This window comes from Phascolarctos cinereus, unplaced genomic scaffold, assembly GCF_003287225.1.
Source record: "Phascolarctos cinereus isolate Bilbo 61053 unplaced genomic scaffold, phaCin_HiC Scaffold_5;HRSCAF=322, whole genome shotgun sequence".
Lineage (NCBI taxonomy): Eukaryota > Metazoa > Chordata > Mammalia > Diprotodontia > Phascolarctidae > Phascolarctos > Phascolarctos cinereus.
In genome coordinates, this window is record NW_027555958.1 from 175,719,332 (window position 1) to 175,734,803 (window position 15,472).

The following is a 15,472-nucleotide window of genomic DNA, read 5'->3' on the forward strand; positions in this document are numbered from 1 at the left end:
TAGGTTTCTAATTTTCCAAGAAAGTGTCATAGCGACAGTTTCCATTTCATGGTTTATGAAAATGTTGTGAGTCTGTTACAGTTATAGAGCCTGACTAAAATTGAAATTAACAGGAAAAAAAAATGGACACTTGTTTGAACTTGGGGTGGTGGGAATGGGGGGACAAACAGAAGTAAAACATTATGTTTCAGAGAAATGATTTCTGATGTGACTTATGTAGTTTTAAAATCCCGGTAAGCGCACCATTTGAAAACAGGAGATTATCTCCTCTTTATTCCTCCACCTGCTTTTTCTTTGAATATAAAAAAAAATATACTTTAATCTTGTGATTTGAACAAATCTATTCTCTTTCCCTTAGAGTGGCATCTTTTGAGTAAGGGTAATAGTAATTTATAGGATATTTTCCTCAATTCCAAATTTACTTAGCTTTTGAGTGACTTAGTTTATCCAGTTAGAAGTGTTCCACTCCTGAAACTGTCAGTCAAAACTTTTCTGTCTTGTGGAAGAGCCAGTTTTGTTTTTAAAAGAAATTCAAGTGACACCTGGGTTTTGTTAGTTAAATTATTAAAAGGGCATCAGGATGTTCATGAAGTGTGCTAAGGAAGAGACATGGTGATCCTGAATGAAAGTAAGATTCCATGAAGCACCATGAAAAGAGTAAAAGAAGCGAATGTAAGATTTTTTTTTCGTTTTCCTTAATAGCAAACTAGAAAACAAGCAAACAAACAAACCCCATAAAACCATAACTGAGCTGAAAGAAAAGCTTCACAGAGAGTGGACTATAAAAGAAATAAAATCAGGATGCTAAGGATGGACTTGCAATATGGCCTTTGTATTGAAGTGACTTATTTGTGGGTACTCTTGCCACAGAAAGCAGTAATGTCAAAGGATCTCTTTGTGACAATGTGTAATCATCTTGTTGGCCATAATGAACATGTGCCGTATGACCAGGGCACCTAGTCTTTTCTTTGTCAGGAAGTGACTTTATATTTTCGTAAGTGGCCATTCGTATTATTAAAGTTGATGAGCCAAGGGTATAGTTGCTGTTTGTTTCCCTTGTTACTACTAATTCTTCTAAGCCATAGGGAATGGGATATATGGGCAGAAATAGCCTTCATTTTCTACCACTAGACAAAAATCTGCTTTTAAGAATGTGATTTAGTGATATTTTCATAGACTTTAATTGTTTTTGGAGTTGTTCTCAGTTTATATGGCACCCTACCCAAGGGATTAGGGTCACTGGACTCACAGGCAGCATGTATATGATGTTCTAACCATCTACTAAATAATTTACTTTTGTGATTTTGGAACACTGATAGAGGGGAGTGTGCCATTTGGAAGTTCAAAAGCACTTCCAAGGTACTAAAATTATAGCTATTAAAGCTCATACTGATTTTTTCTCCCTTGCAGCTATCTCCTGCTTTGCGTAACAGATTTACTGAGATATGGTGCCCTCAAAGCAAAAGCCGCAAAGATTTAATTCAGATTGTCAAGTGCAGTGTTCGTCCAGGATTATCTCTGGGGAAAGTAGACCATCAAGGTAAGAAATGGGGAAAGAGATACACAGAGTTGTGTTTCAAGGGGAAGGAATATAAGGAAATGGAGTCAGGCATGGCTTTCAGCCAAGTTGGCTAATAATCTTTTGCTACCATATCCATCTGGTTGTTCTTCATAGTATCTCCTTCACCAGGATGTTTAAATTTCATCTCCTTCAACAAGAAAGAAGTTATATTTTAGTCTCTGTATCATTCTCTCATTTTGCACTTCTCTGACCGCCATTGTAAGACTTAAGTTTTTGTAGAATGTGGCAGAGAAGTAGCAATACATTCAATAAAATTTAAAGGGCAGCTGTGTGCCTCCACTGTGATATGTGCTCAGATTCAAAGATGCTTACATTCCATGATAAGTGTAATTGATGGGGGGCCAGCTTTGGTGTCAGCATAGCGAGAGTTCACAGCTTATCTCTGACACTTGCTGTGTGACCCTGGGCAAGTCATTTAACTTCGCAGTTCTCCAGGAGTCTCTGTGAGATTAAAAATTATGTAGCAGTTGATGATCTGTACTGGTATAGGAGCTTTCTTCATTTGGTGCTGCCTATATGAATGACATTACAGGTGTAAACAAAAAAAAATGGTGAAAATACAATTAATTTTTTGCTCAGAATGCCTTTGAAGGGGGAAAAATTTGTAAAGTGTTGTGCAGGTAATGTACACATTATATACTATTTCTCACCTAATTTAATTGATTTCATTTAAAAATTAAGTTGAAGCTAGTTCAAATCATTATAACACACTGTATCTTTCTCCCTAGATCCTGGTATTAAGGCATTATCTATATCATGTTATCCATAATTATTAAAGATTTTTTAAAAAGTAACCTTCCACTGTACTCAAGCTGTTTTATTAAATTTATACTTCTTAGCAAATGTTATACAGTTCAGATGATAGGTCTGGGCTTACCACTTAGTTTTTTGGGCCCTGTGCTTCTGTTCTCTGAATAGGATTCCCAGAGAGAAATCTCATAAGAATGACTAACTTTCTAAAGTATCCTTGCTGCATAAATACATTGGGTAGCAGATGAGAGACAAGTTTGTCTCAAGTTTCTACATCTGTGGGTGGGTTGCTAGTCTAGGCAACCATGTAAGCAATATTTTATGTTCTCTAAAGGTGTAGAGTACTTGAAAGTCAAAATCGTTTTACTTCTGTACACAATACCAGGGGAAGGCTGCTGGTCTGGATCAAGAGTAACTCAGTGGTTAAAATCATTACAGAGAATTCTCTAGAGAGAATAATTTATGACAGCAAATGCTTTTTCCAGACCTTGCCTTTAGAACAACAGTCATACTTTATAACAGAATTAAACTTGATCATTTGCTTTTGGCTGTGTGAGAAAATTAACCTTCAGAAGGAGAAAGCTTGATAGAATTGTGGAAGCAGACAAATTGAAGTAGTATTATCTTCTACTCTGTCTGGATTGAGACCCATGCTGGGGATGGCCCTCCCTCTTAACTGTGTTAATTTTGACAAAGACCACAATAGAAGGAACCCAGCATATTCATTGTGTTTCCAAAGAGTCCATGAGTATATCTCATATTGCTCTGGAATGAAGAATTTCTCAGTACTACAGTGATCCTTGGAGCCTTGGGATTTGCCTTTGTGCTAATCAACTTGTCCTTAAGGAGCTTACTTGTTCAGTATTTTCAGAGTTATGTGGCAACAGTCTTCCCTAGGGAGTTAATTAAGAATTCTAGGGGAATAATGGTGTGGTAGAGAGAAAGGGAGACTTTTCTTCTGTCAATACTTTTCCCTTTGGAATCTTTAAAAAGCAACATCTCTCTTCTGTATTAAGTGGCTTAGCAAGGGAGTGGCTTTTGTTCATCTCTTTTGGACTTATTGTTTTATCCCTCCAGGATCCTACTAACATGCTCCCGAGGTTATATTTTAAAAGTCAATTTAAAAATCTCACATTGTCAGAGATACAGACTTAAAATTTGGAGGGAAATTATAGGCCATCTTGTAGGACCATTGTAGTCCCCTTCTTCTGTAGCTGATTTAGACCAAAGAGGCCATCTGTTCCAGCCCCCTCATTTTGCAGATGAAGAAACTGAAGCTAAGAGAGATGAAATGACTTGACTATGATCTCTCAGATAGCGGTTGTTAGAACAAGGATTTGAATTCAGGACCACTGACTCTAAATCCATCACTCTTTTGACTGTACTACATTGTCCTACAACTTACTGAGATACTTCAAATTGGGAATCAAACCAAAAAATACTTTCTAAAATTCTTGAACACCAGAATCATTTCCAGAGTTGAGCCAAATCTCCATTTCATTCACTGTGATTATCCCCCTAAGAACAACCTACTTTGGGACAATGTATCTTATCTTCAGAGATGCCTATGGAGTTTGGTCTTAAAACTTCGTGCTCTTGTGTTTTAGGAACAGACATAGCTGAGCTTATGATGGACTTCATAGATTGGCTCACCAATCAGGAGTTTGGCCGAAGATATGTCATCAGCATCAGAGATATCCTGTCCTGGGTCAATTTCATGAATATTATGAGGGCAGAAAATGCTTTGAAGGAGGGAGAAGAGGCCATTTCTTCTGTGACATCTTTTGTCCATGCTGCGTGCCTGGTGTATGTGGATGGAATAGGTTCAGGTAAGTTGATAATGAGAGCCCTTAGGATCAGATGTTATACAAGCTTAAATATTTTCTATTTTCCAGTCTTTAACTGCAAATTCAGTTAACTTATTTATATTTAATTTAGATATATTTTAGTTGGTTATAATTTATTAAAGTTGAACATGTATAGAAATTGTTGTGCTATCCCCAAGGATCAGTTATATTCATTTGATTTCGTTTCTACATCAAGCACTCTTCTCTTCCAACTTCATCATTATCATTGAGCAAAAGCCGAAATAAATTGACCTTCAGCGTTACATAAGCTCTTTATTGTCTTAATAGTATTTTCCCCCCAATTACATGTAAAGATAGTTTTCAACATTCATTTTTGTAAAATTTTGAGTTCTAAATTTTTCTCCTTCGGTCTCTTTCTTCCCTCCTCCCCAAGACAGCAAGCAATCTGATATAGGTTATACACTTACATAAGATAAGCTCTTAACCTCAGTGGGTTGTAGGTAGCATGTAACATCACGTGGTCAGTATGATTTCTTTAGACTCCTTTTACATTTAAAGCAATGTATAGGCTGTAGCATTCCTAGAAAGGATAGAGTTTGCTCCTATAGCTGTGATATAAATCTTGCTAACTAGTCATAAGACCTGGTAGGTTTTGAATTTAATTAATCTGGTAATGCTTTATCTTTTAGGTACAACTTCCTGTGGGTTTGATATTGCACCCCTGGCTCGCAAAGAATGTCTACAATTCCTGACCAAGAAACTTTCTATGGTAGTCAAACTTGCGGACTCTATGAAGAATAAACTAAGGATTTATGACAGAACCAAAGATAAGGAATTTATTTGCATGGACAACTTTTGTGGTATCCGCCCCTTTTTTATACCAAGGGGTAAGAATGACTTTATTTTAATCATATCAGTGAAAATTATGGACTCTTTATGTCTTTAAAAAAAACAGTTGGCTGTTATTTTTGTGGATGTGGCTCTTAGGTACTCTTCAGACTTGTTCTTTTTGTATTAACTGCCCCAGTTGGAATCTGTGGTCTAGCATCTTCATATTGTCAGTTGTTTCTTTTCTGTAATACAACTTTACAAAAAAAAAAAAGAAACTAATGAATATTGAGGATAGTGACTAGACTTATGAGTTCATTGTTACAGATAATGTCTGGGTGAAGAAACTCTTCTACAAGTGTCAGCACCTTCTTTGCAACCAAGAGGCTTAGAAAACAGCCTCAAGGACCATGGTTAACCGATTTGGTCAGTCACACAGCTAGCAAGAACCACAGAGATGGTTTTTGGAGATTGGTCTTCTAGCTTCAAGACAATCTTTATTATATCATGCTGCTTCTCAAATGAATATTAAACTATCAGATTCTCTTCTGATCTCTGTTTCATTAACATGCATCAATTTTTACACAGTTGCAGCATATGCATGTTGTCTAGTAGACTTGTTTACCTTTATTTCATAAAAATACTTTGTGTGTTGGTATGGTCCATATGCTTGTAGTATTTAATAGTTTTATTTACGTTCTATCATGTGAGTATACCGTATTTGCTTAGTCATTGCCCTGTTGTGTATTTGGATGGTTTCCAAATTTTTGCTATAGCATCATTGAACCTTTTTTTGTAAGTTAGGTTTTTCCCCCCTTTTTGGTTCATTTATTTGCCATATATTCCCCCAAATTGAATTATTGGGTCAAAGCATAATTTTTAGCGCCTTTTTTTTTAACAGACTAAGCGTTATTTCAGCTCTTTATTTACATGTAATTGACCTGTCTTTTAGGAATATTAAATCAGTTTATAGTGCCTGTGTCACTGCACACGTATACTTTTGACAGTGGCTTGTTTCTAAATAGGTTTATAGCTTGTTAAAAGAAAAAGGTTTAAGACAGGTCATAACTTGCACATAATCCTGTTCCAAAAGTTTGTTTATGAGTCAGTTGTTTGAAATGCAAAATGCATTTTTTTCTGTAGAAACAAAGTGTTCTAAGTGGTGGTTAGGTCTGCAGCTCCCAAAAGTGTATTTTCACTACCTTTGTAGCTGAGTTATAGAGAATATTCTGTTTTGTTCAGGACACCTCTGAAGTATGGTGTTCACTTAGGTATGGGTCCCTATTTTAGGAAGTACATTGATTGACCAAATGCAGCATAAAAAGAGTGGGGATGATTACCCTGGAAAAGAGAAGACTATGGGGAATAAGGTTGCTGTCCTTGAAGGGCTGTCATTAAAAGGCAAGGTTAGACTCTTTCTGCTTGGCTTCAGAAGCCAGAACTAAGAACAGTAGATTACCTAAAAGAACATTTGGCTTGATGTAAGATAAAATATCTTCTCAGTTGGAACTACTGTAGATTGGAATGAGCTGCAGTGATGGGTAGTGCATGTTCCCCTTTCGAGCAGAGGCTGGTTGACCTCTTTTGTTAGAGATATGATAAATGAGTTCATGAGTGGGTTGGGTTGGATGATCACTGTCTTTCCTTCTAACTTGGGATGCTGTGATTCTCTTACAGAAGTAGGATGACAGAGCAGGCATTCTCCGTATTAGTTCATTACATAGTATCTGAAAACAGCCTTTTTCAGGTGTCACCTTAGGCCATCTTCCTTTGCCACAGCCTTGGTTGGAAGAAGGTACCTTTGATGAACATTTTTCTTGGGAATGTATGGTGTATCAGCTACTGAGCACAGTCAATCTTTGGCTGTCAATGCTAACTTCTCCTAAGGTTTTTGAATGGTTTGCTGTGGCAGGTAGGCTGGGAAGGGTTAGTTATCAAAGCTTCTTGGGTTGAGCTGAGGCTTCAGGTCTTGTTGATAGAGTATTGTGGTAGAAGCTAGTTGGACACATCCCCAGAAATTCATGGCTTGGTTGTGTGAAATTAAGAGATACTATTTAAAAGAAATACAGTGTTGCATCATTATGATAATTGTTATAATATATAATTAAATATGACATTAGAAACTTTGTCATCCTGTTTGATTAAAAAAAACCAGAAACCTGCCCATCAGGATACAAGAATTCTTGTCCTCATTCTCTCACTTCTCTGTATTGTCTTGCTAAATAAATGAGGCTCTCTGAATCATGAGTTTCCTCCATTATTTTTGTTTTGTTTTTTTGGTGAGGCAATCGGGTTTAAGTGACTTGCCCAGGGTCACACAGCTAGTGAGTGTTATGTGTCTGAGGCTGGATTTGAACTCAAATCCTCCTGACTCCAAGGCCAGAGCTCTATTCACTGTGCCACCTAGGTGCCCCTAAGTTTCCTCAGTTATTAAATGAGTAGATTGAACCGAGATGTTGTTGAGTTCCCTTCCAGCTCTTAACATTCTTTGATTCTCTATTATGTATGGTTTGATTAGGGAAAACTGTCTTTTGCTCAAAACTTGTAGGGGACATTATCTTTCTCACTTGATTGTTGGATATATCTTTCTCCCACCCTCATTCCCTTATCCTTTCCCTCATCCCATTCTTCTTGGAAACAATTTTCTGGCATTTAAGGTATTGCTGTTGAAGGAAATGCTTCATTCTTTGTACCCTCAACACTTAAGACAGTGCCTGGTGTATTGTAGACCCTTAATAAATGCTTATTTGTGGATTCCTTCCAACCCCTGAAAGTTGCCACCAAAACCTGTCCTTTTCCGTCAGTTACCTTAAGGGACTTTGAGTAAGAGGACTCTTGTTTCTGCTGCCAAGGCTGCAGTGAGCAGGAGGGTCGTTCCTGGTATATGGAGATAGAACCTTAGATACATTTTCTCTCATGAACAATGACTCTGTTCTGTTATGCTGTTAGTACTACCATTCAGCTGCCCTATGAATAAATGAGCCTCTTTACTCAGAAGTAGTGTGGCACTGAAAAAGCACAGACTTGGGTTTGATTCACATTTCTTCCACCTATGACTGACAAGTCATTTAAGCTTTCTGAGTCTTGGTTTCTTTTCTTTTCTTTTTTTAAAATTTTTTTATTTTAGTGAGGCAGTCAGGGTTAAGTGACTTGCCCAAGGTCACACAGCTAGTACCCGTCAAGTGTTTGGTCTGAGGCCAGATTTGAACTCAGAGCCGGTGCTCTATCCACTGCGCCACCTAGCTGCCCCTAAGAAATGATGAGCAGGCTGACTTTATTTTCTTATTTTTTTGGCTAGGCAGTGGGGTTAACTGACTTGCCCAGGGTCACACAGCTAGTAAGTGTTATGTGTCTGAGGTTGGATTTGAACTCAGGTCCTCCTGAATTCAGGGCCAGTGCTCTATCCTCTGCGCCACCTAGCTGCCCGTCTTGGTTTCTTAATCTGTAAAATTGGGATAATGTTTGTATTGCCTTTTTTATAGGGTTGTTATGAGGAATGTGCATTGTAAGTTGTAAACTTCTGTCAGTTAACAAGCATTCGTTAAGTCCTTAATTCATACCAGGCACTGGCTTACCTTTGGGAATACACAGAAAGGCAAAAATCATAGTCTCTGTCCTCAAGGAGTTCTCATTCTAATGGGAGAGAGGACGTGTAAACAACTATGTACATACATACAATGTAAGTGGGAAGTAGTCTCACATGGCACACAGCCCTCTTGTAAAAGGAGGCTGAGTCTTGAACCTGAAGTTGGATGTTCCAGACGTGGAGGGTAAGCCTGTGAAAAGGCAGAATCTTTTGTTGGAGAACAGCAAGAAGACCCTTGTTGCTGAATTGTAGAGTATGTAGAAGGGAATACAATGTCAGACCACTGGAAATGTGGGAAGGGGCCAGGTTGTAAAGGATTGTAAATGCCGGAGGATTTTATGTGGAATCTTGGAGGTAATAGGGAGCCACTGGTGTTTAGCTGGGGGTGGGGTGGAGTTTGGCAGCTGAGTGGGGGATAGACTGGAGTAAGGAGAGACTTGAGCTTGGAAGACTACCCAGAAGGCTGTTTGTAATAGTCCAGGCAGTGGAGGCTTTGAGGCCCTTCCTAGGGCGGCAGTGGAGAGAAGGAGAGAGAGGAGATGATCAGAAGGTAGAAACAATACTTTTTGGCAACAGATTGGATATGTTGAGTGAATTTGTCACTACTTACTGCTTATTAACTGTCATTAATATTATATTGACTTCCTTGGAAAATGATACTCAAGTTCCAAATAATTGGTTTATAAATGAACTCGGTTATTGATGAGGTCTTTATAATTTTTTTTTTAAATCTAAATTTAAATTTAAATGTTGGAAAGACAGTGTGGTTTAATAAATAACATACTAGCCTAAGATGATTTGGATTCAAGTCCTGTCCCTTGTTAGGGTTGGATTATGTGACTCTTAGACAAGTCACTTAACCTGTCAGTGCTTCCAGACAGAGCTGTAAGATTGTAAATTGCAGAGCAGTTGCCAAATCCACATTGCTAGGAAGAGATTCCTTACTGGGGAGCTGCTTACACCAGTGAGATAATAGTTCTGATCAGCTGTTTGCATGTATGACTATATGTATGCATGCATGTGTGTATGTGTCCATTTGACTATAGGTTTAATAATTGGATGCTGTGTGTGCACACATGTATGTATCCATACATATATGTTGGTGGAGAAGGTCTCTAAAAGTTGACAGGCATTTCAAACACTTGTAAAAGAGTTCAATTTAGGGAATAAGTATTATTGTCATTACAAATGTTATTAGTTTATCACTAATAATAGGTTATTAATCATAAACTAGTTAAATAGTTATTAATAAAATTTATAAATGTTAAACTGCATGGATGTTGACTGCCAGAATCACCACATTTATTTCTGAGTCCTCTAACTTGTACATTTTCTCTTTGTTCTTAGGACCTGTTTTGCAAAGGCAAGATGTTTCAGACTACGCACTCGGTGCAGGCACGACAGCTATGAATGCCCAAAGGGTATTAAGGGCCACAAAATTGAACAAACCTATTCTCTTGGAGGGCTCTCCAGGGGTAGGCAAGACCAGTTTGGTGTTAGCATTAGCAAAAGCTTCAGGTAACCACCTTGTGCGAATCAACCTGTCTGAACAAACGGTAAGCATCAGTGTTACTTGGGCTGGACAGATGTTGTTGCTATGATAGTGTCTACTCATAGATATTTATAAACAGAGAAGGTAAAAGCACTACCTGCTTCAGACATGAATATGGTTGAAAAGGGAGGTCCATTCCCTTCTGTAACTATTTATGCAAATAATGACTTTGCCTTCCGACCTTTTCTATTGCTTTAAGATTTTATTCTAAATCTCCACTTTAAAAATGGACTTCGTAATTACTGGCAGATATGTGTATCATGGTGTGCAGTTATAAACGTATGTTTAGGGTGACTGACTTGGAGTACTTTCCTACTTAGTATTGCATCTAATTAAAAATTATTTCTACCTCCAACTAGAGAAAATGAGGCCTAGGTAGCAAAAGTTCCTTGTTCTAGAGCTTTGCCATGAATCACCAGTGGTTGTGTTGTGGCTGTTAAATGTCCATCTTATTGTTCACTGTTTAGCTTTGTTTAGCTTTTTTTGTCTCATTTTTCTTTTCTTCTTCTTCCTTTTTTTCAAAAATTATTTATGTATTTTTAGTTTTCAGCATTCCTTTCCATAAGATTTTCAGTTTCAAATTTTCTCCTTTCCCTGTCATCTCCCACCCATGCCTCATTTTTCTGACTTAGAAGTACTGACAATTCTTAATTACACTGTGTAAGAGTCTTTTTGGGGGACTCTGGGTCTCTTCCTACTCCAAACTGTGCTCCACATTCCTGCCCTGAAAAGATTTTTCCTTATGATGTTTGTAGATGTGGCAGAGTGGATATAGTGTTGGATTTGGAGCCAGGAAAACCTGGGTTCATGTTTCTCCTGTGGTACTAGCTGTGTGACTTTGGGCAAGTCCTCTCTGAACTTCATTTTCCTCATCTGTAAAATGGGAATAATAATTGTAGTATTTCAAATCTCAAATGAAACCTGAAAACTTTAAAATGGTTTATTAGTTGTTATTTTGACAGGCACAGATAACCCTTTTGAAGTACTAACTTCTACAATAATGAAACATAAGTAGGTCAAAGTTTAATTGCTTTGTACTTAACAATTCAACATTTAAGTGCAAGGTACCTGAGATACTAAAAGATAAAAGCAAAGCAGTCCTTGCCTCCCAAGTGCTCTACATTTTACGCATTGGGTTTGTATTAGTAATGGAAGAAGGGGATGGGATACAGTGACAATGCTGATTTATTAATACAAATGAAACTTAAATGTTTCGATGAGAATATTTCTATGACTTGTCTACCCAAGCTGTGTCTCAGTTACATACTTCCTTTATACCTTCCTCCTAAAATGTACTTACCTGTAACCCTCTGTGATATCAGTTTGTTTTCTGCTTGTTGATTGTCTTGATTTTTTTCAATGCTTGTGACACTGATAAGTTTAATATAAGGAAGGCTGGGTCTGTGTGCTCCATTGTTGAATGCTGGTGTATCAGTGTACCTAGTTTGTGGTTAGGTGTCTTTTTATCACCTTTTGGTGGCAAGATATCATACTTGTCAGTCCAGCTGGCTTCTGATTTTATAAATGTTGGTTTGGACTTGATTTCTACTTTTGTGGCTCATAATGGGTAAAGATTAGATATTACATATTGCTGGGTTAAATTAACATGACAGTTCATCATTGCTGAGTGTAGGGAACTGTTACCAACTAGAACAATGGGGAGCTATCTTTCTGTAAGGTGTATTATTATAGTGCCTTGCATATTTTATTCTGAATTTTATCTCTTGCAGTATAGGAAAAGGCAAAAATGTTACTATTCTCATCATTAGTCATCATTGTGAATTAAAACCTAAGTAACTGGTGTCAGACTTAGTGAAAAGAAAAAAAAAGGCCTGGATCCCTGTAGCCAGATTTGGTCTTAGCCATTGTGTATTCCCGGTTAAGAGCAAATTAATTGCATTGCACTTGCTGTAGAATTTATTTTCCCCATTTTTTTGTGAAGGATATTACAGACCTGTTTGGAGCAAATTTACCTGTTGAAGGGGGAAAAGGAGGAGAATTTTCATGGCGTGATGGCCCCTTACTGGCAGCACTGAAGGCAGGCCATTGGATTGTGTTAGATGAGGTGAGTCCTGTGTTTGTGTGAGTGAGTGAGTGAGAGAGAGAGAGTGTGTGTGTGTGTGTGTGTGTGTGCACGCGCGCGCGTGTGTTGTATGTTTCTAGGGAGAACTTGCATCATCTAAGAAGTGAAACTTCATGCATAATGAGATGTTATACTTTATAAGGAAGGCTTAGGATGAGTGAGAAGGGTGGAAGGGAACAAGCCTTTATTAAGCACCTACTGTGAGCACTCTGCTCTCAAATACTTTACAAATATTTTGGAGATACTTTTAAGTTAGACCTATTTGTATAGGAAAAATCTTTACTTAGTGGTATTAGAACAAAAGAATGCCAAAAAGTACATCAGCGTTTATATTCTCACAACCAAAAAGCTAATTGAGGAAGGCATTTGGTAGAGTGCTTATTAGAAACATGACATATGACATTCTTAAGTGATTTTCCTTTTTTGCACAGCAGTGAAAGCCATTTCTCTAGTTCCTTCATTTGGTGATACTTTAAAAAAAAATCTAACGTAGTTTTCTCTACCTTAACCAATTCTGCCTTGGTAAAAATGTTTAACAGTTGACTCCAGAAAATTTCCATCCCCATACATATAGACACACATAATGTATATATGCATATATACATGACACTTAAGTTTAATCTGCATTATTAACATTTTCTCGGTCACTTTTTTAATAGACAATCAACAAAATAATAAACCAAGTGCTTATTTGTAGTGCTTGTCAACTTCCAAAGTGTAAATGGTCACATTGAAAATTTAACAGTTAGGTCCCACCAGCCCATTTGACTTGGCTGAATCACACCCCTTACCTTAACTCACTTTATGGCAATATGTCCACTGGTCTTTGTCACATAGTGTATCAGTGCTGCCTACCTGTATTTTGCCTCCCTGATGCATGGTTGCCATCTTGTGGCCAAAATGGACCACTGCAAACTTTCCCCACAAAATCTGTTCAATGGGAAAATCAAATAATTTGAACTTTGCTTAAATATGTCTCAAGGGCAGAGATTATTGCAGTTTTTTCTTTGCAGTCCTAGCATCTAGTACAGTGACTTAGAAATTGTAGGTGTTCAATGAATTCTTGGTGAATAAATGATTCTTTTCTCACCTCTTTATTTTACAGATGTGAAAATTGAGGCCTAATTTTTATCACTTTGTTTTGTCATGATTTTCAAGAAGGCTCTGTGTGTGTGTGTATTTCTTTCTCACATCACCAAATGAACAGTGTTCTGTAGTTGTAGGGCTTGGAAGGTTCAGACCATCTTACTGTGGCTCTAATCTGGTGGGAGATTTCTCCCAAGATGTGGCAAATGGTGATATTGTAAGAGCAGTTGAAATCTTTCATTCTTAGAACATTGTAAAAGAACTCACCTAACCTGCTGAGAGGAGAGATCTGTATGTAAGTTACTTGTAGTAATTTCTTCCCCCTCTTCTCCCTTCTCTTTCACCTGACCACAATAGTTGAACCTGGCTTCTCAGTCAGTGTTAGAAGGACTAAATGCTTGTTTTGATCATCGAGCAGAAGTCTACATTCCTGAAATAGGCATGAACTTTAAAGTTCAGCACAAGAAGACGAAGATCTTTGGCTGTCAGAATCCTTATCGACAAGGAGGGGGAAGAAAGGGTTTGCCTCGGTCCTTCCTTAATAGATTCACTCAGGTAAGTGTTGGTATTTCTTGTTATAAAACTTACAGATAGAGTTTTGGGCCTGTCTGTAAACCAGCTGTTAAAAGGGCCACCTAGGATCATGAGGAGAGAACAGATTTTGTGACCCAGCTCAGTGATTATGTGTCTTTACCTGGGCAGCATTCAAAAGGGCCTGTTTTCTGACTTGGGGCACTGAGAAGGCCATACTGTGATTCATAAACCCAGATTAGTGCTTGTCATTTTACATCCCAGAGAAGTGTAAGTGATAACGTTAATTCTAACTTTCTTGATTTTTCCTCAAAATATATAAATGAACTCATGGTTATTCCCAGGCCTGATGCATCCAGTTTATGGATTATCAGAAAGACAGCCTGGTGTAGTGAATAGAGAGATCTGGGTTCATATCTTTCCCCTGAAAGTCAATATGACTGTGCAACCTTGGGAAAGTGTCTTAACCTTTTGGCATCCCAGGGAGCTCTGAGGATTGTAGAAGAATTGCCCATCTGCATTGGCAGAGGAAGTAGCCTCACCATGGAATTCTCTACAATAATTCAGTCAAAGAATTTTTGGGGGGTGAGAATGGGGGGAAGGAGGTGGGGGAGCAAAGTCTTATTCTCATCTTTCACCTATCTGTCTAATTTGCCCTGCCATCACAAGGTTTCAGAATTTGCCTAATATGTCTTCTCTATAATAAATGTAGATTGTAACTAACCTTAGTATATCTGTCCATTATGCTGAATTAGCCAAAGCTGACTAGGCATCTGTATTTTTTAAGAAGATTGTGAAAAAAATGATTAAGCTATACCTTCCTTCCAAGTCTGGATTTTTCCTCAAGACAGAGTGGAGAGTAATAAAAAGAAGCCTCCCTTCCTAGTTGAGAATTACAAGGGGCTTTATTATTCTAGGGCATAGTAGGAGAAAGGAAATGTCTATAATAGGACATTTGGCTATTTTTCCTGTTAGGAATCCCAAGTTATTAAAAAAAAGGGTTTTTTGCAGATGAATAAATTGTAATTATGTTCCATAGTGGTTTTTGTGATTTGGCCAGGTGGTACAGTGACTTTTACTTAAATTGTTCATGGACTTTTTTCCCCCTATTCAGGTCTATGTGGACCCACTTTCAGCTTCTGACATGGAATTCATTGCTAATACCTTATTTCCTGCTATTGAAAAAAGCATTGTTGCAAAAATGGTTGCTTTTAACAACAAAGTAAGACCACATTTATGTATTTTGTTTTCCGTCTCTCTAGCTTGGCTTAGGCTTAAAGTGAACTTATGCATCGTGGTGTGAACAGCATTGTGGTAGCTGTTCATTCAGTGTGTGTTGAGTTTAATTGTTGATTCTCCAGGGTTAGCATTCTCTGTAAAGATGGTAAATCAGTTTGGGATATTACACTTGCCCTGCTTTTTTCACTTAAGGCAGAGCTGAAGTGTTAAAATAATTATTACATTGTGTACATACTCAGTTGTGCTACTAAACACTTCCAGGTTTTTTTCCTGGCATTTGAAAAACCAGTCAAGGAAAGGACAAAAACGAATCAAAAAGCTTACTTTTTGATTTCTAGTTTTACACTCCACCAGCATCTTAGTTTCCTCCTCTCTTGTATTCTTTTAAGAGCATGAATGTAATGCCTGGTAGTGAGACAAAGTCTCC

The 15,472-nt window shown here is 37.7% G+C and overlaps 1 protein-coding gene across 2 annotated transcripts in view; it reads left to right on the forward strand.

Moving 5' to 3' along the window:
• The window catches only part of MDN1 (midasin AAA ATPase 1), a 168,675-nt gene that overhangs the window by 72,719 nt on the left and 80,484 nt on the right, over positions 1-15,472 (forward strand). For both annotated transcript variants that reach the window (XM_020963051.2, XM_078155240.1), the window contains exons 33-39: positions 1,411-1,540; positions 3,940-4,161; positions 4,830-5,027; positions 9,902-10,110; positions 12,049-12,171; positions 13,633-13,830; positions 14,921-15,028. In XM_020963051.2, the coding sequence (XP_020818710.1) occupies positions 1,411-1,540; positions 3,940-4,161; positions 4,830-5,027; positions 9,902-10,110; positions 12,049-12,171; positions 13,633-13,830; positions 14,921-15,028 (1,188 nt within the window). The remainder of the gene's footprint in view (positions 1-1,410; positions 1,541-3,939; positions 4,162-4,829; positions 5,028-9,901; positions 10,111-12,048; positions 12,172-13,632; positions 13,831-14,920; positions 15,029-15,472) is intronic.